The sequence below is a fragment of the Lolium rigidum genome, chromosome 6, assembly GCF_022539505.1.
Source record: "Lolium rigidum isolate FL_2022 chromosome 6, APGP_CSIRO_Lrig_0.1, whole genome shotgun sequence".
In the NCBI taxonomy this organism is placed as follows: domain Eukaryota; kingdom Viridiplantae; phylum Streptophyta; class Magnoliopsida; order Poales; family Poaceae; genus Lolium; species Lolium rigidum.
In genome coordinates, this window is record NC_061513.1 from 118,296,387 (window position 1) to 118,319,764 (window position 23,378).

At 41.5% G+C, this 23,378-nt stretch overlaps 4 protein-coding genes across 4 annotated transcripts; 3 read left to right on the top strand and 1 right to left on the bottom strand.

Annotated features, from left to right (window-relative positions):
• The first annotated feature begins 1,088 nt into the window (after positions 1 to 1,088).
• LOC124663196 lies at positions 1,089 to 3,764 on the top strand. Its single transcript, XM_047200921.1, has 2 exons — positions 1,089 to 1,186; positions 3,046 to 3,764. Exons 1-2 carry the CDS (start codon positions 1,174 to 1,176, stop codon positions 3,762 to 3,764), a joined length of 732 nt encoding a protein of 243 aa, XP_047056877.1. The 5' UTR covers positions 1,089 to 1,173.
• Positions 3,765 to 5,090: 1,326 nt separating this feature from the next.
• On the top strand, positions 5,091 to 11,447 carry LOC124663197. Its single transcript, XM_047200922.1, has 8 exons — positions 5,091 to 5,094; positions 5,193 to 5,385; positions 6,097 to 6,283; positions 6,385 to 6,489; positions 6,601 to 6,732; positions 6,834 to 6,937; positions 10,886 to 10,958; positions 11,340 to 11,447. The coding sequence occupies exons 1-8, from the start codon at positions 5,091 to 5,093 to the stop codon at positions 11,445 to 11,447; spliced, it is 906 nt and encodes a 301-aa protein (XP_047056878.1).
• A 7,918-nt stretch (positions 11,448 to 19,365) lies between these two features.
• Positions 19,366 to 20,775, top strand: LOC124667508 (HVA22-like protein f). The gene is made up of 5 exons (XM_047204774.1): positions 19,366 to 19,696; positions 19,814 to 19,840; positions 19,939 to 20,061; positions 20,164 to 20,410; positions 20,489 to 20,775. The coding sequence occupies exons 1-5, from the start codon at positions 19,650 to 19,652 to the stop codon at positions 20,513 to 20,515; spliced, it is 471 nt and encodes a 156-aa protein (XP_047060730.1). The 5' UTR covers positions 19,366 to 19,649; the 3' UTR covers positions 20,516 to 20,775.
• A 338-nt stretch (positions 20,776 to 21,113) lies between these two features.
• Positions 21,114 to 22,827, bottom strand: LOC124668536 (GDSL esterase/lipase At5g45670-like). Its single transcript, XM_047205657.1, has 3 exons — positions 22,590 to 22,827; positions 21,914 to 22,038; positions 21,114 to 21,836 (listed from the first exon to the last, which is right to left on the bottom strand). Exons 1-3 carry the CDS (start codon positions 22,825 to 22,827, stop codon positions 21,114 to 21,116), a joined length of 1,086 nt encoding a protein of 361 aa, XP_047061613.1.
• Between the last annotated feature and the right edge of the window lie 551 nt (positions 22,828 to 23,378).

Sequence of the window (23,378 nt, forward strand, 5' to 3'; positions counted from 1 at the left end):
GCCTTACATGAGAATAGGTCGTGAGTTCAAGTACCAACATTGCACAGTTTTTATTTTCGTCCGCAGATTTTTTACATTTTTGTATCTTCCTCTTGTAAAACATTCAGTTCCATCGTAAAATAAAATAATATGAAATATATGTTCATAAAATTTATGTGTTATTCAAAAATTCGCGTCAACTTTGGTTAGTATGGTTATTACCGAAACCGAACCGAAATTTAATGGTTATTACCGAAACCGAATCGTATTGTTATACGTAACCGTATTAACCGAAGTATTGAAACCATATTTACTGTATAACCAAATAAACCGAACCAAATTAACCATATTAACCGAACGCGCAGCCGGACCTCCAGGTGATGATTCCCCTATCCGGCAGGGTGCCGGAGGCGATCTCCTGAATCCCCCGAGATGGGATTGGCGGCGGCGGCGTCTCTGGAACTTTTCTCGTATCGTGGCTCTCGGTAATAGGGTTTTCGCGACAGACAGAATATATAGGCGAAGGGGCAGAGTCGGGGGACGCTCGAGGGGCCCACCCCATAAGGCGGCGCCCCCCCTCCTGGCCGCGCCGCCAGGTGGTGTGGGGCCCCCTCGGCTCCTCTTCGTTTCCTCTTCGGACTTCTGGAAGGCTCCGTGGAAAATAAGACCCTGTGCTTTTGTTTCGTCCAATTCCGAGAATATTTCATGTGTAGGATTTCTGAAACCAAAAACAGCAGAAAACAGGAACTGGCGCTTCGGCATCTTGTTAATAGGTTAGTGCCGGAAAATGCATAATAATGATATAAAGTGTATATAAAACATGTGAGTATTGTCATAAAACTAGCATGGAACATAAGAAATTATAGATACGTTTGAGACGTATCAGGGCTCAGTCAGACGGTGAGGCAAGACCGTTGGGAGAATCCTATACACCGACCAGGTCGGTGTATACGACGCGCCGACCACCCCCCGCGTCGTTTTTGGGCCGGCCCATTTAGATAGGACACGCCTTCCGAGTTCCGACCAGGGGCGACCGAGTCGTTCTTTCTTCTTCCTGATTTCCGCAGCCGAACGACCGAGCCTTCGTCCTCCCCAGTCCTTTTCTCCGCCTCCGACCATTTTCGCTCGAGTTCGGCTTTCCTTCTTCGCTCGAGTACTGGTTCCTTGGGGTTCTGCTTCGGGTCGTATCCATCGATGGCGGCGGAAGGCCAGGACTGTCCCCTCCTTCTCCTCGTATGCGCGGTAATTTTTTTGTTCTGTTCGGTTTTGGTTAGGGTTTTCATCGGATTGATTCATGGGGGCGGTGCTGATTCGGTAGGATGTGAGATGTTTCGAGATCTTTTCTAGGCTTACGAAACCTATTCGGGTGGTGGTGGAAGATTGGGTTTCTAGGGGGGTTTCCGAGCTCTCGATTCCGTTCGTGTGACTCCAATGCCGACGGAGGAGCAGGGGTTTGTCTTCCCGCTTTGCGGTGGTTTCTTGCTTGATTTGGGTCAGGGATTCTAGGTTTTCCGCTCGATCTGGTGCAGTTTCGTGCCTTTGCAAATGCGCATGACTCGTAGCTCTTCCCCTTACTAGCGTGTCTTTTGATTGATAGAACCTAACCAGCGTTCTTGGCATTTCCTCTATGGCATGTTCCTTCTATGCCTGTTTCTTGTGTGTAATGGCCATTAATGGAGCCCGAGATAGAGATGATTAGTAGTATCTAGGCATTAGTTAAGATGTTGTTTTTCGGTAGACGATTGATGAGCCGAAAGACTGATACTATGCCCAGATATGTAGGGGTTCTACTACTCACGTGTTCACGTAATCATATGTTGATCTTAGGAGTACATAAAGTTGTGTGGGTGCCCTTTATCTGGTAATAATCATCTTTTTGGTTTGCTGGATTTAATACTACTACTTACAAATAAGGGATATGGTTGGTTCAACCGTGTATCATATGGAGATGCAAAAGCTTGCTATGTATTCAATATTTATCCTCTAAGAGTAGGGTCTCATTGTCCGCTTTCAACATGTTCTTTTTGGTTTTATTATTAGTGAAGCATTTCATTTGCGCCCACATTACCTTAATGGAAATTTTGCTTTCCTCTGCAAGTTGCTATGGTCACTACTTGCTGGCACTAGTGTTTACCTATAAGGTTTCGTATCTTCGGTAGGCCAAGTGTTTACCTATTAGGTTCTTCTCCCGTACTGGTTCCTTGGTTGCCGTACTGGTTCCTTGGTGGTGGTGATCTCCCTAGAAACAATTGCTCATTAGTTTTTGTTTAGGGGTTTTTAGGATGATTTTTCGGTGTTGCAGGCGGTGCTGATTCACAAATATATATGTTTCTGTTTTCGCTAGGTTTTTTGTTTGTTCTTTAGCTAGCAGTTTATCCCAAACATCTCACACTATGGTAGCTTCACTTCAAGGACTAGCAACTGTTGTTATATATTACCTTTGTTTGCTCATTTTTCTTGCAGCTAATAAGGCAAGATGTTCTAGTTATTTTTTAGGCTTTGTGTTCTCTGTAGTTATGTAGCTTATTTGTCTTAAGTAGCCTTGACATGACCAGAAAGAAGAAGTGCAGTCCATAAAATATGCATGGGTGGGTGAATTCAGGAGTTGAGATTATATGGGTTACTTGTCGCTGAATACCTTGACCCATTTTTCTAGATGTGACATTACATGTGGTAGAATTTAATGGGGGCATTGGTAGCCGTTAGGCATCGAACTTGTACGAATAAGTAGAACCATGGAAAATGTTCACGAACCTGTAAGTAGAATACGTTATATGAAGATAGAATCTTCCTGTGGGATTGTTCTCCCATTGTATTTTGCTTCTCTCGATTATTTTCTCTTATGTACTAGCATTTCTTTGTTTTAGAAATGTACTAGCATTGTTTTCTCTCTGATTTGGTTTCTGATAGGCACTAGCATAGTTTTCTGATATGTTTTTTTTTCTTAATTGGTTTACGATATGCACTTACCACAGTTCCTCATATGCTTTCTGAAATGTTTCTTATATAGTTTCTCAATTGGTTTATATTATGTTCTAGCATAATTTTCTATTTCCTTTTTTGTAGTCAACGTCATGTATATTGAGCCGCAATGCAAGCCTAGCATCCAATCTAGGTTTTCCACGCTCAGATACATGAAAATAGTGAAGAAATTCAATCCAATCCAGAAGTCATTCATATTGAAGCATGGCCTTTATAATCTTCTGAACCTCCCTGATCACCTTATGGTTCCTATGAATCTCCTTCAGTGGCTTGCTGGCCACACTTCACATGGTGAAGCAAAGTTTCTGCAGCACAAGGAAAAGATCATCCACTTCACCAAGGATATGGTTGACAAGGTCTTTGGTTTTGCTTCTGGAGTTAAGCCATTTGTAATGGAGAGTAGCGATCCTGTAATCATCAGAGAAGTTGAAGTGTTAATTGACCAGTACCTACTAGGGAAGAAGCAGATATCTGTGTCGAATGTAGAATCTGTACTGCTTGGTTCTAATGAGGAGGTTGTTTTTATCAGGAGCTTCTTACTGTTATTCATCACAACAGTTCTTTGCCCTTCTACCTACAATTTTGTCAACCCGAAATATTTGTACTCCCTAAGGGACAGTGACAATGTTGAAGTTGGCAATCTTGACCTGGGAACCTTGTGCCTCAACCACCTGTGGAATGAGCTTGATGCTTGGAAAGCTAAGGTTTTTAAAGATGGAAGCGATTCAACAGGATGCTTTGGATTGGTGGTTGCTTACCTTTGTTGGCAGTACGTGTTCCATTTCCTGTATTTTCCTTTGTAATAAATAACTTTTTAACTGTGAAGTAATAGGTTTCTCTGTGTCTTAACTATAGTTCAATTTTTTACACAGGCGGTGTACATGGACTTTTTGGATTTTGGTGCCAATGTTGGGCAAATTGATTACAACCTACCAAGAATGTCACATATAAAGAATGATGATTTTGCCTTTGTTCATAACTCAGACCGTAACATGTTGTCACGGAAATCTTATGGGGTCCTTCCAGTACGTTTGTTCTAATCATCTATTTTTTTCAGGTTTCATTGTAATGCTCCATTTTTCTTTTCCATTTAACCTTTTGTGCTAACTAACTTATTTTTTTTAACAGCTCAGGGACATTTCTCTCACTCCATATAGTGTAGGCCTAGAAATTGTACCTGCTGTTCTGGAAGAAAATGCTGGTAATGATATTGTTGATATGCCAGCATTAGCGCATGCACCACCTTTAGATGAAGCAAACGTTCATAATGTTATCGAAGATGAAGCAATTGTTCATAATGTTATTGAAGATGACTTCATCGAAGATATTGCCAATCAGGAAACTGTATGATTTTTTGTCTATCCTTTCTCTTTGTAAAATGTATCTGTATGTGTTAATTCTGATTTTCTTGTGTCTACTCTTTTTTTGTCAGATTGACACCAGTGATTCAAAAGTGGACTTTGACAACATTGGGTCTTATACGATTGAACCCGAAGCCATGTCTCGTTCTCCCCTTGATTCTTTTTGATTCTGTTGAGAGTAGGCCTGCATGTGCTGGTATGTGAGGAACTATGTTTTTTCTAACATGCTCACAACTATGTTTTAATTCTTCCTTAAATGCTTCACATTTTCTTGTTTTTCAGTACAAGTATGAACAAAATTGCATTGTATATAAGCTTATTTTATGGACTCACATTATAATTTCTGTTTATAATTTTTACTGCATTGTAAATAAGCTTTTTATTACTGTTGCTGAGGTGTATTATCTTTTTTTACGTGCATCCAGTGGAAAGAATGGAAGGAGATAGTATGTCTGGTGACGCTTTACATAATATATCTATCACTTATGCCGAGTTCTCTGATAGCTATTCAGCAGAAGAGATAGCTGAATGCTTTGTAACCAATGATAAGTTAGAAACTAATCTAGTATCCAATCAAGGTTGGTGTAAACCATTTTTTTGTGTCTTTTATTTTTATGCTTGGAACTTTTTTTCATTTAAAAAGCTGCATATAATGACCTGATTTTAATATCATGACTCACATATAACCGCATGAATTACAATGGTCATGCAATACCAAATGAAATTTATTATGATGGTTTTCATGGTACCAATACTCCAGGAACAGACATGGGTAATTTTCAAAATATATTAAAGTATTATCATGCTATACAAGATTTAATTAAAAACAGGTTATCTGATATTTTTTATTCGGTTTTTCTTGGGTCATAGGAACAACAAATGATGTGATTGTAGTGCCTGCATCTATATCTAATCCAAATAGTTTCAAAAAGAGGAACAGGAAAAAGCGTGCTGCAAAAGCAACAACACCTGACAGGAACATGTCAGAGTTCATTATAGATGGTTACATTGAAGATTTCCACAATGATCATCTGAAGAAGAACAGATTTAAACAAGCAATTAAGTAAGTCAAATTCCTCTAATGTGACAAGAACAAGTAACTTTTCTTGTTATTCAAATGCCATGTAATCACATGATTTACTTCAGTTTGATTCTGTTTTTGAGTTTGTTGCATGTTTCTTCATGCCTACTCATAAGTAGATCAAGATTGTTTTAAATGTGAATAGAGATTGTTTCCTTTTTTGCAAAATCTTTTGTTTAAGAATGCATTATGATGTATTTTGTAAACCTAGAAGGTTCCTTCTAGGTTTTGTTCCTGCCTGTTAAAGCTTTCATCTGATAGTGGATTCAGGTTTAAATGTGCTCATAATTAATTGAACCTACAAACTATTCACTTCTCCTAATATCTTTCTATTTTGGTAGTTGTAATCAAATCATATCTTTTCTCACTGCTGTTGCCTTATTTGTTTGCACAATGACAGTTACTTCTCTACTTTTTTGAGATGGACATTTGGAACTTTCGTTAAGTATGTACTGTTTGCTTTAGATTAAGCTTCACTATTACTAGCAAATCGATCGTTTAGATGTCGTGGCGCCAAGGTTATGTACAGCTATACCGTTTACTATATATGTATTCTAAGGAAGCTTAAGATGAAATAGAAGCACCTTAGTGTATCTAGGTTAGATTAGGATGACAAGAAGCACCTTTAAAGTAATGTTTCTAATCTCCTAGACCCCTGCCATAATGATGGTGGTGTCTGATTTTTTTTAACAGTGGCATTGTTGTCGAAATTGGGCGTTACTCTGTAACATATGACAATTTCGTGAATTCATTCAAAGCTCATGGTGATGTGACGTGTGACACTATGTCAGTGTATGCTCAAATATACAATGATGAAGCTTCACATGATGCATTGTCAAAACCTTTTTTGAAGAAATTCACGTTTGCCCCTGCTATCTCTGTAAGGACACTAAGCGATCCTATTACTGCCTTTTTTTGACTATTACTTTTATATCTTTTTTTACATAATTATGTTGCTCATACATTTTTCCCAAACCACAGGAAATGTTAATGAAAGATCCGAGTGAGTTTGACAAGAAGTTTGTCATACTAGAGTTCAATTGGATAATGAACTACTTAGGTTTCGACCTTTCATCAATGGATATTGTAATTATCCTAAAAACTTTTATACTTGTCTTTGTTTTCTTTTTATGTCATCTATGCCACTTTTGATTTATATTCTTCTACTTTGTTCTACTATTTATCTTTTTTGGGCAGCTTCATTTTCCAAGTGTTTGGTCCACGAATTGGGTTCTAATTGCTGTCAACCCACTGTATGAAACAATTAATTTCTTCGATGCAACTTCTTTAACCAGTGCAGAAGATCAACAGATTTTGATGAATAACCTGGTACTTTTTCTAATGCACATCTAAATTTTTCCTAATACAATTCGGTGCAATTAATCTCAACTGTTTTTGTAAGGCCTCACGTTTATTCTTTTTAACTGTAGGCTATTAATCTCAATACTTTTTGTAAGGAACTCAAGATCTTTGCGAAGGATATTGGTAGCTTCAAGAAACCAAAGAGCCCAAGTTATACTGCAGATACACAACTGTGAGCATTCTAACCGTTTCAATTATTTTCCGACTTTTAATTTTCCTTCATATTTAACATAACTTAATTTTCAACTTCTCATCATGGTAACTGATTTCTAGGGAACTTCTCATCATAGCATTCTTTTATAATAATCATCAAAGGTCGGAGGCATAGTGTCATCATAAGGAATAGAATAGTTATCTTTCACAGTCGGTTTATCCGTGACCATACCATCATTGTTATTAGAAGGAGATGTATCAAACACATAATGATCAGTAGCAAAAGGATTTTCAAACACCTCTTCCCCAAGCTTAGAGCTTTCTATATCATTATGGGAGAAAGCATGGATAGCAACGATACTATGGCAATTATTATCATCATCATTTTCAGAATTAGTTTCCCGGAGATTTGCAATATCAAAAGTAGTGTGCTCATTCAAATCATGATCACTAATGTATGTAAAGGGCATAGGAAGATCATTGTATTCAGATTCATTATCATAATAATCATTAGGAGAAACATACTTACGGTTACCTAGCGTTATCTCATTCACGCGGGGATATGCCGTTACCTCTTTCTCTTTATTCTTCTTCTTCTTCTTCTTCTTCTTCTTCTTCGTTCCCTTCTTCTTCTTCTTCTTCTTCTCTTCCTTCTCCTCGTTCCCTTCTTTAGGAGGAAGAGGCTTGAAGGGTGGCTTGTCCGCATAACCTGATTTACTTTCAGAAACAATAGAAGAAACTTGGGAGGATTCCTCCTTTTCGTTGATTAGTTCAAAACACACAGCGGTCCTATCATATTTTGGCAAGGTGCCATCTTCTAAAATATTTTGTATGTAAGTATTTGTATGGCTATTATCAATGCAATAAGAAAAACACCCATGCAGGACGTCATCAATATCAAGATCACTCATATGTAACAAAGAGATTTTTCTTGAGAGCTCTTCACACCACAAAAATAAAGTAAGTTCATCATGCTGATTAGCAGTAATTTCATCATCACAATACCAATTTGTAGCACTCATGGGGTTCAAATTATCATTGGAGGAGCATTGAAAATTAAAATGACCCACTCCATGGCAAAGTTCACAAATAAAAGGATAGAGGGCACACACTTTTTTACCAAGATCATCTAGAGCCCTAAACCACTTTCTAGTTTTTTCGTTAATATGATGGATACAATATTCATCTTTGATTTGATTAATTCCACAAGGTCTATGCATTCCACAAAAATTAACATGCTTATAGGAAATAGCATTCTTAGGAGTTTGAGCATGCTTATTGCAATCATTAACAACAATTTCATTCATCATGCAAGCTTCTTTAAAAGGTTCGTGATACTTATCAAAATTCTTCTTAGGCAATTCAAAATGAGAAGCAAAGGCTTTATAAAGATTTGCAGCAACTTGAGAGTCAAGACCATAAGTAGCACTCATATCTCGAAATTTATCGGTATCCATAAAAGCTTCAATGCATTCATAATCATAATTTATACCTGACTCTTCACCTTTGTTGTTCTCCCATCCTTCGAGCGTTCTCCTCAATCCGATCAAGAAGATCCCACCTAGCTTCAACCTTCTTGCTTGTGAAAGATCCCTCCGAACGAGGCATCCAGATAGTCCTTGTGTTGTCCTGAAAGCCTCGCATAAAAATTGTTAACAATAACATTACGCGGGAGCTCATGAATGGGACATTTGAGCATCAGTGACTTCAATCTCCCCCACGCTTGAGAAATACTCTCTCCATCGCGAGGATAAAAGTTATAAATATTATTCCTATCAATATGAACTTCATGAGGAGGATAAAATTTAGAATAAAAGAGAGATACAATTTCCTCCCAACCAAGAGAATGACTATTCTTCAACAATTTATACCAATGTGCCGCTTTACCAGACAGCGAAACAGAGAATAGCTTCTTCCTCACTTCATCCATAGAGATACCTGCACACTTGAATAACCCGCATAATTCATGCAAAAACAGTAAATGATCGCCAGGATGGACAGTTCCATCCCCTTCATAACGGTTATCAATAACACGTCCAATAATTTTCATGGGTATCTTGAAAGCAGTACTTGCAGTAGGTGGATTTAAAATATCACAAGCATCATTAGAGTTATCGCATATGGGAGATAAAGCATTATCAGAACAAATTTTCTCCCCTAAAGATGGGAAACTAAAAAGATCACAAATACTAGCTTCCCCAAGCTTAGACTTATCCATAGCATTAGCAGTGATTGCGTTCATACTAATAACATTGCTACTAGCATGCAATTGAGGCTCCATAGGTTCTTTAATTTTCGCATCACACAATTCATGTCTTAACTTAGGAAATAAATTAAAAAGCTCATAGTTGTATTCCATTATGCCTAACTAGTGTAAAACAAGAAACAAAAAGATGCAATTGCAGGATCTAAAGGAAATACCTTCGAGTACTTACAACGGCGGAAAATAGCTTAGTAGCCGAGATCCGGAGTGTGAGTACCTTTTACCTTTCCTCCCCGGCAACGGCGCCAGAAAAGTGCTTGATGTCTACGGGAGCTTCTATTCTTGTAGACAGTGTTGGGCCTCCAAGAGCAGAGGGTTGTAGAATAGCAGCAAGTTTCCCTTAAATGGATCACCCAAGGTTTATCGAACTCAGGGAGGAAGAGGTCAAAGATATCCCTCTCAAGCAACCCTGCGATCACAATGCAAGACGTCTCTTGTGTCCACAACACACCTAATACACTTGTCAGATGTATAGGTGCACTAGTTCGGCGAAGAGATAGTGAGATGCAAGTAATATGGATGAGTATGAGTGATAATAGCAATCTGAATAAAATATGGCAGCGAGTAAACATGCAACAAAACAGTAAACAAACGGAGATTCGATGCTTGGAAGCAAGGCCTAGGGATCCTGCTTTCACTAATGGACACTCTCAACAATGATCACATAATAGGACTACTCTACACCCTCTTGTTGGATGATGAACACCACTAATTGTGTAGGATTACACGAACCCTCAATGCCGGAGTTAACAAGCTCCACAATATTCGATATTCATATTTAAATAACCTTAGAGTGCAAGATAGATCAACACAATTACACCGAGAACTAACATAGCATGCACACTGTCACCATCACACTATGAAGGAGGCATAGATCACATCAATACAATCATAGCAATAGTTAACTTCATAATCTACAAGAGATTACAATCATAACCTACGCCAAGTACTACACGATGCACACACTGTCACAATTACACCATGCAGGAGGAATAGAGTACTTTAATAACATCACTAGAGTAGCACATAGATGATATTCAACTAGATCACATAAAGAGAGAGATGAACCACATAGCTATAGCGGAGCCCTCGGCCCGGGGTGAATTACTCCCTCCTCATCATGGAGACAGCGATGGCGGTGAAGATGGCGGTGGAGACGGCGGTGGAGATGACTCCGGGGCAATTCCCGTCCCGGCGGCGTGCCGGAACGGAGACTTCGTCCCCCGAATTGGAGTTTCGCGATGGCGGCGGCTCTGGATGGTTTTCTCTGGTTTCGTCGAACTGGGTCGAGGATTTAGGTCAGGGACGACTAAATAGGCGAAGAGGCGGAGTCGGAGGGGCCATAGGGGGCCCACACACTAGGGGGGCGCCCCCCCCCTTGGCCACGCCGCCCTGTGGGGTGGGGCCCCCTGGATCCCCTCTGGCCTTTCTCCGGTGCTCTGGAAGCTTCCGGGAATTTTAAGATCTTCGGTGTTGATTTCGTCCGATTCCAAAAATATTTCCTTACTAGGATTTATGAAACCAAAAATAGCAGAAAACAGCAACTGGCCCTTCGGCATCTCGTCAATAGGTTAGTTCCGGAAAACGCATAAATATGACATAAAGTATGCATAAAACATGTAGATATCATCAATAATGTGGCATGGAACATAAGAAATTATCGATACGTCGGAGACGTATCAGTAACTTTCTATTTTTTTATAGGAATGATGATGGAATTTGCATCATGCTTTATGCAGAAAATTGGACTGGAAAGTTCATGAAAAATTTCACCAAGGTATAATTAGTTTTTATTTCTATCTTGAGGGAAACAAACCTATTTTTTTTGACACTGCCTTTGCTTAGATAGTGACTAGAATGAGATATTGTTGATCCTAAATGGATGAATTCAGATTAGCCACTCAGCTCTAGATTCTCTCTACAACTTGTAACTTTTGTACTATTCCGTGGCTAATCGAGAGCTCTCTCTCTCTCTTAACTCTTTGGTTAACTTGAATCGCAGTTAGTTTTTTGCTGGGTAAGCAGGTGAACACAATAGAAAGGGGCATACGAATCTTGTGCTCACAAAATTCATCCATGCTCTTTTTTCTGAAATCAATAGTCTAATGTTTCTTTCTTTTTTGTTATAAAAAACTATCTTCATGTGTTTCAATTGCAGGAAATCATTCCAGAGTATTGGAAGATGAAAGGATATGACATGTTCTATTATATCCAGAACAAAGTTGCTGTTCAGCATTTTAAAAAAAGAAAGAAAAGGAAATTTTAGTGATAAGTCTAGTTAATATTTTTTATTGTTTTAGCAAAAATCAACCAAAGTCTTCTTTTTTTCTCAGACAGATATGTATTTTCTCTTTATATTTTTCTCCCATTTCTAAGCCTGTCATTATCTTCATGTAATATTTCTTCATCTTTTTCCATAAAGATATATGCATTTTGTATTTTGAAATGAAATATTTTGAACTTTCTCATGTCATGCAATAGCTTTTCTTCTAGCAAAGTTCGCTATCTGAATTGTATGTCATATGCATTAGATTAGATTTTTTTCATATGTTCTTTTTTCCGAATTGGTTTCCGGTGTAAACAAGCATAGTTTTCCCAAATTCTTTATGAATTATTTTTTTACATGTACTATCATAGTTACCATGAATTATTTTTTACATGTACTATCATAGTTAAATTCTTTATGAATTAGTTTTGGAATTATACTTTTTCCTAATATCCTATTTAAATGCAACTTTTGCAGAGAAGCATGGAGATGATCATTTCGTCAGGTTACAAGCACCGCTATATTTGCAATGCGAGAGGTTCTCACCATTTGGTTATCATTTGATGTATATCAACTGAGCAAATTTTGACATCACGTGATAGTTTTCAGTTGTAATAAACATATTTTTCCCCTAGATTTTTGTAATACAGAGAGGTACAAACTCTGAATTCAGAGAAAGTTTTCCGTTGTCTTAAACATATTTTCGAGATAGAGAGATACAAATTTGAATCAGGAGAAACTTCTTCCCTGTAATAAACATATTTTCTACCCTGGTTTTTTTTGTAATAACGAGAGATTTTCATATCTGTTGTCAGTAGCATGAATGGATTCTATATCTGCCCAAATTATGAGATTTTCCATAAGATGATAATCCATTAAATGGATTCTATGTTATAATTTTTGGTCACCTCCTCTGGTTTTTTTCAAGAAGAAAAATCCATTGATGCAAAAATTGGTCATACCAATAATCCGTTCATGGAGGAAATCCATTCATGGTATGAATTCGTCCATAATTATTTTTTAAGAGGAAAACCGCTCAAAATAAATAACCATTCAAGTTACATTTTTTTGGGAAACCCATAATTATGCAACAAAGAAAACCATTTATGCAAAGTTTTTTGTTCATGGTAAAATCCATTCACGCAAAATAAACGTTCCAAATAAGTACCTGTTCATTTATATAGAATCCGCACATGGGAAAAAAAGCACATGATTTACAATCGGTTTAGGCTCCATTATCGGGAACAATAACCGGTTTCGGTCATGGAAATTTTTTGTTATAGAGAAAAACCGTTCACAATAATAATCTGTTCATGACAAGAAAATCCTCCATGACAAGATTTGTGTCATGATAATAATCCGTTCATAACATATAATCTGTTCAAGAAGGAAAAATCCTTCATGACAAGATTATTGTTCATGGTATAGAATCCATTCATGATATAGAATCCGTTCATTAGTTTTTATTTTTTATTTTTTGGACGAATCTTTTTATGTTTTCTGGTTCTATCCATTTAAAGTTTTTATTCACGATTTTTTTATTTTTTTTGAATAATGAAAATCGTTCATGACAAAAAAAATTACGAAATGTTCAAGTGTTGATGGGAAAAATTCGTTCACCAGAAGATTCCGTTCATCATTTTTTTCTTAGTCATGATAAGATTCCGTTCATGATAAGAATTCGTTCATGATATAGAATCTGTTCATGATAAGAATTCGTTCATGATAAAAATACGTTCATGATTGTGAAATAATTTTCGTTCACATACGGATATACTGAATTTTTTGTTCAGCTCAAAATAAACCGTTCATGATAAGAACTTGTTCATGACAAGAATTTGTTCATGATAAGAATTCGTTCATGATAAGATTCCGTTCATGATAAGAATTCGTTCATGATATAGATTCCGTTCATGATAAAAATTCGTTCATCATAAAAATACATTCATGATTTGAAATAATTTTCGTTCACATACGGATATACCGAATTTTTTGTTCAGCTCAAAATGAACCGTTCATGATAAGAATTCGTTCATGATAATAATTCGTTCATGATAAGATTCCATTCATGATTTGAAATAATTTTCGTTCACATACAGATATACCGATTTTTTTGTTCAGCTCAAAATTAACCGTTCATGATAAGAATCCGTTCATGATAAGAATTTCGTTCATGATAAGATTCCGTTCATGATAAGAATTCGTTCATGATAAAAATACGTTCATGATTTGAAATAATTTTCGTTCACATACGGATATACCGAATTTTTTGTTCAGCTCAAAATGAACCGTTCATGATAAGAACTCGTTCATGATAAGAATTCGTTCATGATTAGAATTCGTTCATGATAAGAATTCGTTCATCATAAGATTCCGTTCATGATATAGATTCCGTTCATGATTTGAAATAATTTTCGTTCACATACGGATATACCGAATTTTTTGTTCAGCTCAAAATTAACCGTTCATGATAAGAATTAGTTCATGATAAGATTCCGTTCATGAATAAGATCTCGTTCATGATATAGACTCCGTTCATGATAAGAATTCATCATGATAAAAATATGTTCATGATTTGAAATAATTTTCGTTCACATACGGATATACCGAATTTTTTGTTCAGCTCAGCTCAAAATGAATCGTTCATGATAAGAATTCGTTCATCATAAGATTCCGTTAATGATAAGAATTCGTTCATGATTTGAAATAATTTTCGTTCACATACGGATATACCCTTTTTGTTCAGCTCAAAATTAACCGTTCATGATAAGAATTCGTTCATGATAAGATTCCGTTCATGATAAGAATTCGTTCATGATATAGATTCCGTTCATGATAAAAATACGTTCATGATTTGAAATAATTTTCGTTCACATACGGATATACCGAATTTTTTGTTCAGCTCAAAATGAACCGTTCATGATAAGAACGCGTTCATGATAAGATTCCGTTCATGATAAGATTTCGTTCATGATATAGATTCCGTTCATGATAAGAATTCGTTCATGATAAGATTCCGTTCATGAATAAGACCGTTGGCTTGCCCTCTCTTCATTAGTTGGTCCCCCTTGAGCTCTCGGTCCACAACAACAGCACCGCAGCGCACGCACGATGGCCCACCAAGGAAGACAACGCGCCGCGCGCCTCCCGATGCGGACAGTTAATGAAAAGCCGCCCGGTGAGGGCCCACCGTACAATCCGCCGCGCACTCACTTTTCCTTCGTAAAAATCGGTCCACATTTCCCTCCTCTCACAGCAGGTGTCCGTCGCCGGTAGCTTCGCTTCGCAGTCCACCCGGGCAACCCCCCTCGCCGCCGGCGAAGCGCGCCGCGCGGGAGCCAAATGGCGGCCGCCGAGCCCTTCTCCATACGGTGAGCGCGCGCCCCCTACTTACTATGCCTCCGCTTTCCTTTTTCTCTTCTGAGGACAGCTTAGCCTGGTCGACTGAATTAATGCCGCGCGCAGGGGGTTCGCCGCCAGGATGCGGGCTGAGGACGCGGACAAGTGCTGGCTGCTCGGCGGCCGCGCTGAGTTGGAGACGTCGCTGCCGCTGCCGCTGCCGCCGATGGACCCTCCGCCGCGGTCGCGGTGGTGGGCCCACGAGCTTGCCGCTGTGCGGGCGCGGCCGGATGCCTGCGCTGCGGGCGGGGACGCTGCCGTTGGTGGCGGCGCCGGCAATTGGGGTGGTTTGGGGAGGGCGACGAAGCGGAAGGGATCTCGGGGAAGCGGCGTCGCCGTGAGTGCTAATAAGCGGCAGAGAGCGCTCCAACTTGGCTTCTCTCCGAAGCGCAAGGTATGGTGCCTCCGCTTTGTTTGTCATTCCCGCCCAAGTATTCGCTAGTAGCCGTTCTCTGGGTTCATAAACCAAAACTTCATATGCTGTTTTGTTATTTTATTAGTCAGTAGGTTTAGGAGGGGCCTTGTCACATTGGTAATGAATGAATGGCATTTCCTTGCTCAAATGTAGATGTATGTAGCATGAGCCATGATCGCCTTGTGGTGAACAATGCCCAAATTAGATTCCAAGATGGTAAAAACTTTGTAACGTACTTATTTTGGCCCTTTGAAATTGGACACTGGGAAGTAGCTGTCTAATCCATAGGGTTATCTTCCTGTTCTCTTGATGCTAGAAGACTAAGAGGACAGTGGTGCATATAGTTTGTGCCTACTTCATATATTGAAGGAATACTCCAGTTACTTCTCCATAAGTGCAACATGTTTGCTGCTCTTTCCTTGATAACATGCAGCAAAGAGACTTTCAAATGTATGCTATACAGTACTATTTATTGATCAAATTACATCAAAGAATTTATATTTTTTTCCCAAGCGATCCACCCAGGGGATCGATTTTCATTACCATGAGATAGCGAAAACAACAGTAGTTTCTTGCATCAAAGAAGTTCTATTGACTAACCACCTAATTCCATATTGTTTGCATTCCCCTAATCTAGTCAGCTTACTTTGTCATTTTCAGCTAATACTATGTAAGACATGTTCTTTAACAGGAGAGAACCTCTAAACCCCAGTCATCCTCTTGCTTACTTCAACAGGAATTGTTAAGAAAACACAAAGGCTGTACTGTTCGTACGCTGAGAGAATTTGTTCCGAGGAAGAAACTGCAAGAGCGACAGGATGATCATATCTCTGTTCAAGGAGACAGCTTGAAGAAACAGTGCGGGACAGGAATAGATCACAAACGAAGCATAAAAGCCAGTAGGCCAACTAATCATCCTCTAAATCATGTCTGTGAAGTGGTGGAGCATGTTACATACCCTCCCAAGGATGATATTTTTGGAGATCTACCTCTTTTAGAGAGCTCCAAAATCATGTTTCGTACTGGAGTTGATATACTCCCTACTGTTATAGAAGATTCTTTTCTAGAAAATCAAAATGGAGCAGATGCTTTATCGGAAACGGAACAATTGAAACTAATACCCACTTCTGACATATCAAAGCTAATGCCACCCCCCCTTGAAGACTTAGTGAAGAAGGATCAGACTCCTGATAAAGAGTCAACATGCATCTCCCCCAATGATGCAGGAAGAAGTCATTCTTTCTCTGCTAAGTTTGATGGTCCACTAAATCATACAAGTGTCACCATGGAGAAAGCTTGTCTTGCTGAAATGCAGCTGAAGTCTACTGATGTTCCTGCTTTAAGTTCTTATTGTAAAGATGAAGCAAAATCTGGTTCTAGCAAGCCTTCACAGGGTTGTTTGTACATGAATACAGACTGCTTTCAGGAAATAAAATTAGCTGGTATAAGTTCAGCGACTGTGAGAACCAGAACTGAAGCAACTAACAAAGATAGAGATTCATCAGTCTGTGGCAAGAAGAGCACTTATATCTGTGGTCGACTGGTTCCAAGCGATTTCTACACAAATACAGACTGCTTTCAGAAAATAGAAAGAACTGGTATCAGTTTAGCGACTGTGAGAATGAGAACTGAAGCAATTAACAAAGATAGAGATCCAGCAGTCCGTGGCAAGAAGAGCACTGATGTCTGTGATCGACTTGTTCCAAGTGAACACCATCTTTCACGTGAAGGCACTCTATTGTCAGTTGTATCACAGGGGACTGCCGGTGCAGGAATAAACACAGATGCCATATCTCCCTGCAGGAAGCCTGCTAAGGAATATGCCTTTACTTCCGGTCCTTGTAAATTTGCAAGCAATATATATCATGAAAGTAGAAAGAGTGTAGATACATGCAAACCATTATCAATGGATGACCAAGGTAGCTGGTACTCTAAAGTTTACCCAGGTCGCTCTCCTGCAAGTGGTTTACCTTTTATGAAGCTACCTGGCCTTGAAAGAATGGAGATCTCAAGCTATGATCCGAGAACAGGCGAAAATAACTTTATGAATGGACAAATAAAGAATACAATAAGATGCAAAGAGCAGCAGCCGGTGAGTGGCATGGCCAGTACTATACAAGGTCAGAATAACATTGGTTTCAGTGATTCGCAAGCAGGGAAAAAAGCCCTGGACGGTTTTGTGACACGGGATAGTTGCCATTCTCATCAGCCCACCATGCGCCTAATGGGCAGGATAGTCTCAGTCTGCAAGAGTAGCAAGGAGCAGGAGTTATCTACGGAGAAAGGGTTGATTGACAGTAGTATTTTTGAAGGAGACCGCCCCTCAGCAATTTCATGTGAATTGCCTCCAAAGAGACTGTTCCCTTTTAAAGATTCTGTGCTACCGAGGGCTCGTATTCTTGAATCTTCAGATACGTTGCCAAGGATTCCCAACAGCACTTCAGCACAGGCAAGGCCTATCATCAATGATGCTCAAAATCATAGTCTGCAACAGACTAATAACGTTTCTTCAACATTTAAAGATTGCGCCTGGAATTCTGGCAGTCAATTTGGTTGGCAAACTCAGGTAAACAAGGAATCCACCATAGGTGTGAACTACAGGACCAGACATTCTGAGCTATATCAACCACCAACACTGACAAGCATTCCTCGTAACCAATACTTTAACTTAAGCATCCCTGGATCAGGCATGCACACAGAAGATCACACTTTTGTTCGTTCAGCAGTAAATCAATCTTGTACTTCATTTCCACAGTGGCCATTAAATATGAGCATGCAGGGGAAGTACCAGAAATCCACATCCTCGTCTTATGAAGATCTTAGATCTGTTCCTACTCACCAACCCTACCAAGTACCTGGAGCAAATCTATTTTCCACACCAATAATATATTTTCATGACTGTGGTACAAATAGCGCTGAGTCCAGAAACTTTTATCAGCCAGGACACCCTTCCCTTACAGCTAATTTGGCAAGTAAATCCATTTCAGCATTAAACCCAATGTGCGCTGGCAGTCTTTTGAATATAGATGGCAGAAAGGGTGTTCCCTTCGTCGACCAAACAAGCAAGAGACCAGCTTGTGCAGATAATGTTTCACAGCAACCTGCAAAGAGGCAGGTTGTTGCAAACAAACTGGAGGAGTTAACAAGTCAGATGTTCCCAAATATGAAGAACTACTCATCTGGCTGGTCACTAAATGATGCAGTTGGTCCAAGGATACTTGACTTCAGTAACAAATTATCAAGAAATACCACACAAATATCAAAAAGCAAAAACAATAATTTAGGGGACAATTCAGTTCCAGTTGTTGAAGCAGGTCAAGGGCTGTAAGCATGGTTGCAGGAGCTAAAACCACGTTGAAGCCAGGTCTGCATTCGACTAATTTTTTAGTTGATAATGGTTTTGATTCAACTTTACTATAGTGGAATGCCAGAAAGAAGCAATGGAGTGTACCTGGTCCAGTTATATGTCTTGAGTTGTTTGGTATTTGGATAGTCAGCAAAAGGGAAGGCGCATTAGATTTTCTACAATTCTAAAGATGATAGTGTAGCAGTTGGTGGATTACTCCTATTCATGTAAAGTTTTAGCCCAAATGTGCAAGATCACTTACTTTGAAATAAATATCATGACAGATCTAACATCATATGTTAGTTTAGCTCATATGCCCCCCTTGATGCATATCAGTTCAATTTTTTTTTACGGTGAGTTCAATACTGTAATCTGCATGCTCTTTTGATCAAGTAATATGAAGTAAAGCACTAATGCTGCTGCTGGAAAGCTGCCAGTTTCACTTTTAGGAACTGTTTGCCTTCCTGTTCCTAGTGTTTTTGTTGAGCGATTTGCAATCTTCACTCTAATAATATCCCCTTTCAGCTAAAAGAGCATCATGAGCCGTAGCCAAACTTGTTTCAAAAAAATGAGCTGTAGCCAAACCACGCACCTTTTGTTGATTCATCTGTCTTGCTATGTGCTTAACATGCTAGGTGAGACAACGACAGGAGCATGGAAAGTACGGTTTCTTTCAGAAAGCAGCGCCCACTCTGAAGTCTGAACTGAACCCCCCCAAAAAACCAAAAAAAAACCTGTGATGCTTCGTCTAGGTAGCCTTCTGGTTGTGCAACCTTGGAAAAGGTTCGTGGCAGTACATGCAGTTGCTTCAGACCTTTCAACTCCATTTGTTCTTTCTTTCCTTGGGCCAAGAGTAAGGGAGACTTTGCATCGTATCTGCAAGGATGCCTTCCTTCTTCACCTTTAACCCCGATTTTAAACTGCCTTGACTGAAGTATAAAACCATCAGCTGTATCCCTTGTCATCTACACCGTCCCATTCCAACAGAGAAGAACATCAAGAATCCCCGGAGAAAGCTTCTCACAAGTTGCAGTAAGGAATCATGGGTGTTCTTGGTGCCCTTGCCAGGCATTTGGATTCTCTTGTTGGGTAAGCACACCTTTTCTCTAAGCAGTTCATGTCCCATTCTTTCTGCTGCTGCTGGTCCATATGAACTTTAAGCGTTTCAATCTGAAGTCCTTGTTTCTCCTATGTTGCACTCAACAGGCCTGGAATCATGCTGCTTTATCCGCTGTAAGTAATTTATCCCTTCATTCAGAAATAACGGTTCGTTTGAATAAACATCCCAACACCTTTTTCTGAATTCTGACATGGTTTTCCTGCACGATTAGATACGCGTCGATGCGTGCGATCGAGAGCCCCTCTTCCCTGGATGATCAGCAGTGGCTCACCTACTGGGTCTTGTACTCCCTGATCACCCTCTTTGAGCTCTCATGTTGGAAGGCTCTCCAGTGGTAAGCCATTAACCATGCCCCCCCTGTTCTCTGCTCAATTCATTCAGTTATTCATCGTGCATTGAATTTCTGAAGATTTCGCTCTGCCTGCCTATGTTTCAGGCTGCCTCTGTGGCCATACATGAAGCTCCTCTTCTGCTGCTGGCTGGTGCTGCCAATCTTCAACGGCGCGGCCTACATCTACGAGACGCACGTCCGGCGCTACTTCAAGATCGGCCAGTACGTGAGCCCCGCCTACAATGAGAGGCAGAGGAAGGTGCTGCAGATGATGAGCCTTGACGCCCGCAAGTCCGTCGAGCGATTCATCGAGACGCATGGGCCCGGTGCCTTGGAGAAGATCATCCAGGCGGTGAGTTGTTCTACCTAGTTTCCATGGTTTTATTCCTGAATGTTTTCACTTTCTGATGCCAAGGTTTTACATGTGCAGGCCGAACAGGAAGCCAAGAGAGCCTAGTTTAGCTTGTGGTGAAAGTAAAAGGCATTCTTTCAATTGGGGGAAACGAATGGAAATGGCTGCCGTGTGTTGTGGTTAATGTGCTTGAGCAGTTGTAATCCTTGTGCCGTGTGCGTGTGATTAGTCGGCTTGCTGGGCTTGGGAAGATACCTTGCTGCAGATATGTGAGAGTTGACACAACGCATCAGACTACATACTTGGTGTACAGTACAATCATGTGAAAATGCTTCTTATCTGACAGATCAAACCAGTCTATGAATTAAAAAAAAAACAGAATTCTAACTGTCCGATTAGTTAACACTGAATACGTATGCACTGTAAGCGAACAGAAATGCCAGACTGACAAACAAAACCAGTCTACGAATGAAACCCCAGAATTCTAACTGTCCAATTGATTAATTCTGCACTCCTCCTTTTCTCTCCGCTGAACACGAACAGAGATGCCACCGATTCAGGCATCCCTTACAACGAAAACCAATTATTTGTCTATACCCGTTACAAATTGCATGATGAGGGTATTCACCGTAAAGAAAAACAAGAGCAAAATACATTTCTGTACCTGACGAAGACACTGAAAAGAGATGGATGAGGTGAGAGATCAGAGGGAGGCGAGAGTGGCGATGTCCATCGGGTAGGCGTCGTTGGGCGAGGCGGCGCGGTAGGACCTCCGTCCGACGATGATGTTGGCCGCCTCCGACGGGTGGAAGGCGTCCCAGAAGATGTGCTGGTCCCTGTTAGCGCAGGGCGCCTGGTACGGCAGGCAGGTGACCTGCCCGTTGTTCCTCCCCACCCCGCAGCACCCGGCGTTGGGGACGGTGAACCCGTAGGCGCCGGCGTTTGCGAGGATGTCGGCGAAGATGTTGTATGCGTTGATGTAGGTGAAGTGCGCGCCGGGGAGCGAGTTCATCTCGTTGACGAGCCCCACCAGCCCGCGGTTGAAGATCTTGATGGCGCTGTCGATGCGCTCCACGCAGGTGGTGCCGTCGGGGCTGTACCGCGCCAGCTCGTTGGGCGCGCACCCGACCTGGCCGACGCCGATGAGGGCCACCTTGCGGGCTCCGTAGCTGTACATGACCTGGAGGTAGCGGCGGTAGTCGGCGATGAGCGACTCGGAGTACTGCTCCGGGGTGTAGCGGCTGCCGGTGCTGTAGAAGGCCGGCTGGAAGTAGTTGTTGAGGTAGTCGTTGCTGCCCATGCCCACGCTAAAGATGCACTGGCTCAGCCGGTTCGACGCCGTGTCCTGGTCGCCCAGGATGTTCACCATCGTCTGCACCGCCGTCTGGTAGTTCTGGACCTGCCCCGCGAACGTGATCCGGCCCCCCTGAAATGCATCCATGCAACACCGTTAGCGTGAGCGTTTCCCTATCTTTTTTGGTTCGTTATGTGTTTTGGACGTACGAGCTGCTGGCCTGTCTCGGCCCGGATTCCGGCGGCGGCGGAGGCGAAGTTGACGCCGTTGAGGAGCTGGTCCCCGCCCGTCTCGGCGTAGGGAGGGATGAAATTGTCGAAGCCCAGAAGTTGAGCTGCGCATAAGAGAAATCTGTTTGTTAGGTATCAAATTGAACTGCTAAAATCGCACTGCGACAGACATATGGTTGAAGAACCAAACAAACATCTTCTCTTCTCTTAAATTTTTACCCGTGAGCCGTGACCTCGGTTACACTAGTATTTGCGAGGACGACGAATCTATAGCCACGTACTCCTACATTGGGTCCATGAATCTATGTCCACTCCACCCCGGAAAATTAAATTCCCCATAACCATCACCGAACACTGCATGCATTGTACTATAACGGCGAGCTGGCCCACGCATGGGTGTACGTCTCGCCAAAAAAGGCTACATTCACAATCCTTCATTACGCGCCTCCCTCGAACGGCAGGGCATGCAGCTCCCTGCTTATCTATCACCTGGCCCAGATACGCATGCATCGCCCATGACCGCCATGAAATTCATCGAGCTTGTCTCTGTCTAGACGCTCGTGCGCTAGTAGCTAGCAGTGACGAAAACGACAACAAGCAAGCCTGCGCGCGGGAGGCCAGGGCAATTTGACACATGGTGGGCTGATTATATTACCGATGACGTCGACGGTGGTGAGGCCGTTGGTGAACCTCCCCGAGGAGCCGCCGGGGAAGTCGACGCCGTAGGGCGGGTAGTTGGCCCGCGCGAGGGAGACGATGTAGTTGTTGTTGCCGTTGTCCACCAGCGAGTCGCCGAAGATGAAGTAGCACGGCACCTGCGGGTCGCACCGTGCCACCGTCGCCAGCGCCAGCAACGCCACCGCCACCAGGCACGTCAGCCGCCCCAGCTCCATGGTCTCCATAGCTAGAGCCTAGAGCTAGAGATGTAGCTAGCTAGCTAGGCACGGGCACAGAAGAAGGAATTGGATATGGATGGGGAAGAGCTGAGGAGCTGGCCACACTCTCACACTGACGGACGGGAGCTAGCTGGGATATATAGGCGCCGCACGGGCAGGGGCGTCGAGCGAGCGGTAACACCCGGAGTGATAGCAGATGGACGCTCCACTTGCACGCTTGGTCGCACTCGGTGGGCGATACGCTACAGTACAGTACTGGGCTACTGGCACTCGCCAAGTCTGATCGAGGTGAGTTGGGACGGCCGGGGCCGGCCGGCTGAAAATACTGTTACTTCCACGCAGCTTAATTTCAGAGCCGTGCATTAACTAAACCGCGCAGCATCGTGGCCGTGTCTTCTGGAGTAGCGGCAATGCGTCCATGCATGATGTGATCAAGTGGAGTTACTTGTCCGGAAGCTGCTATGTACGTAAGCACTGCTGCTGCAGTGAAGTTTAGTCACTGAGGGCATCTCCAACCGCGCGACCCAAACCGCGCCCGCGCGTCCGTT

Coding starts and splice junctions, on each gene's coding strand:
- LOC124663197 (XM_047200922.1), top strand. Junction 5,386..6,096: donor AGATTTAAACAAGCAATTAA/GTAAGTCAAATT, acceptor TTTTTTTAACAG/TGGCATTGTTGTCGAAATTG. Junction 6,733..6,833: donor AGATTTTGATGAATAACCTG/GTACTTTTTCTA, acceptor TTTTAACTGTAG/GCTATTAATCTCAATACTTT.
- LOC124667508 (XM_047204774.1), top strand. CDS start 19,650: ATGGGTGTTCTTGGTGCCCTTGCCAGGCATTTGGATTCTCTTGTTGG. Junction 19,841..19,938: donor ATCATGCTGCTTTATCCGCT/GTAAGTAATTTA, acceptor CTGCACGATTAG/ATACGCGTCGATGCGTGCGA. Junction 20,411..20,488: donor TGGAGAAGATCATCCAGGCG/GTGAGTTGTTCT, acceptor TTACATGTGCAG/GCCGAACAGGAAGCCAAGAG.
- LOC124668536 (XM_047205657.1), bottom strand. CDS start 22,827: ATGGAGCTGGGGCGGCTGACGTGCCTGGTGGCGGTGGCGTTGCTGGCG. Junction 22,039..22,589: donor CACCACCGTCGACGTCATCG/GTAATATAATCA, acceptor TCTTATGCGCAG/CTCAACTTCTGGGCTTCGAC. Junction 21,837..21,913: donor CCGAGACAGGCCAGCAGCTC/GTACGTCCAAAA, acceptor GATGCATTTCAG/GGGGGCCGGATCACGTTCGC.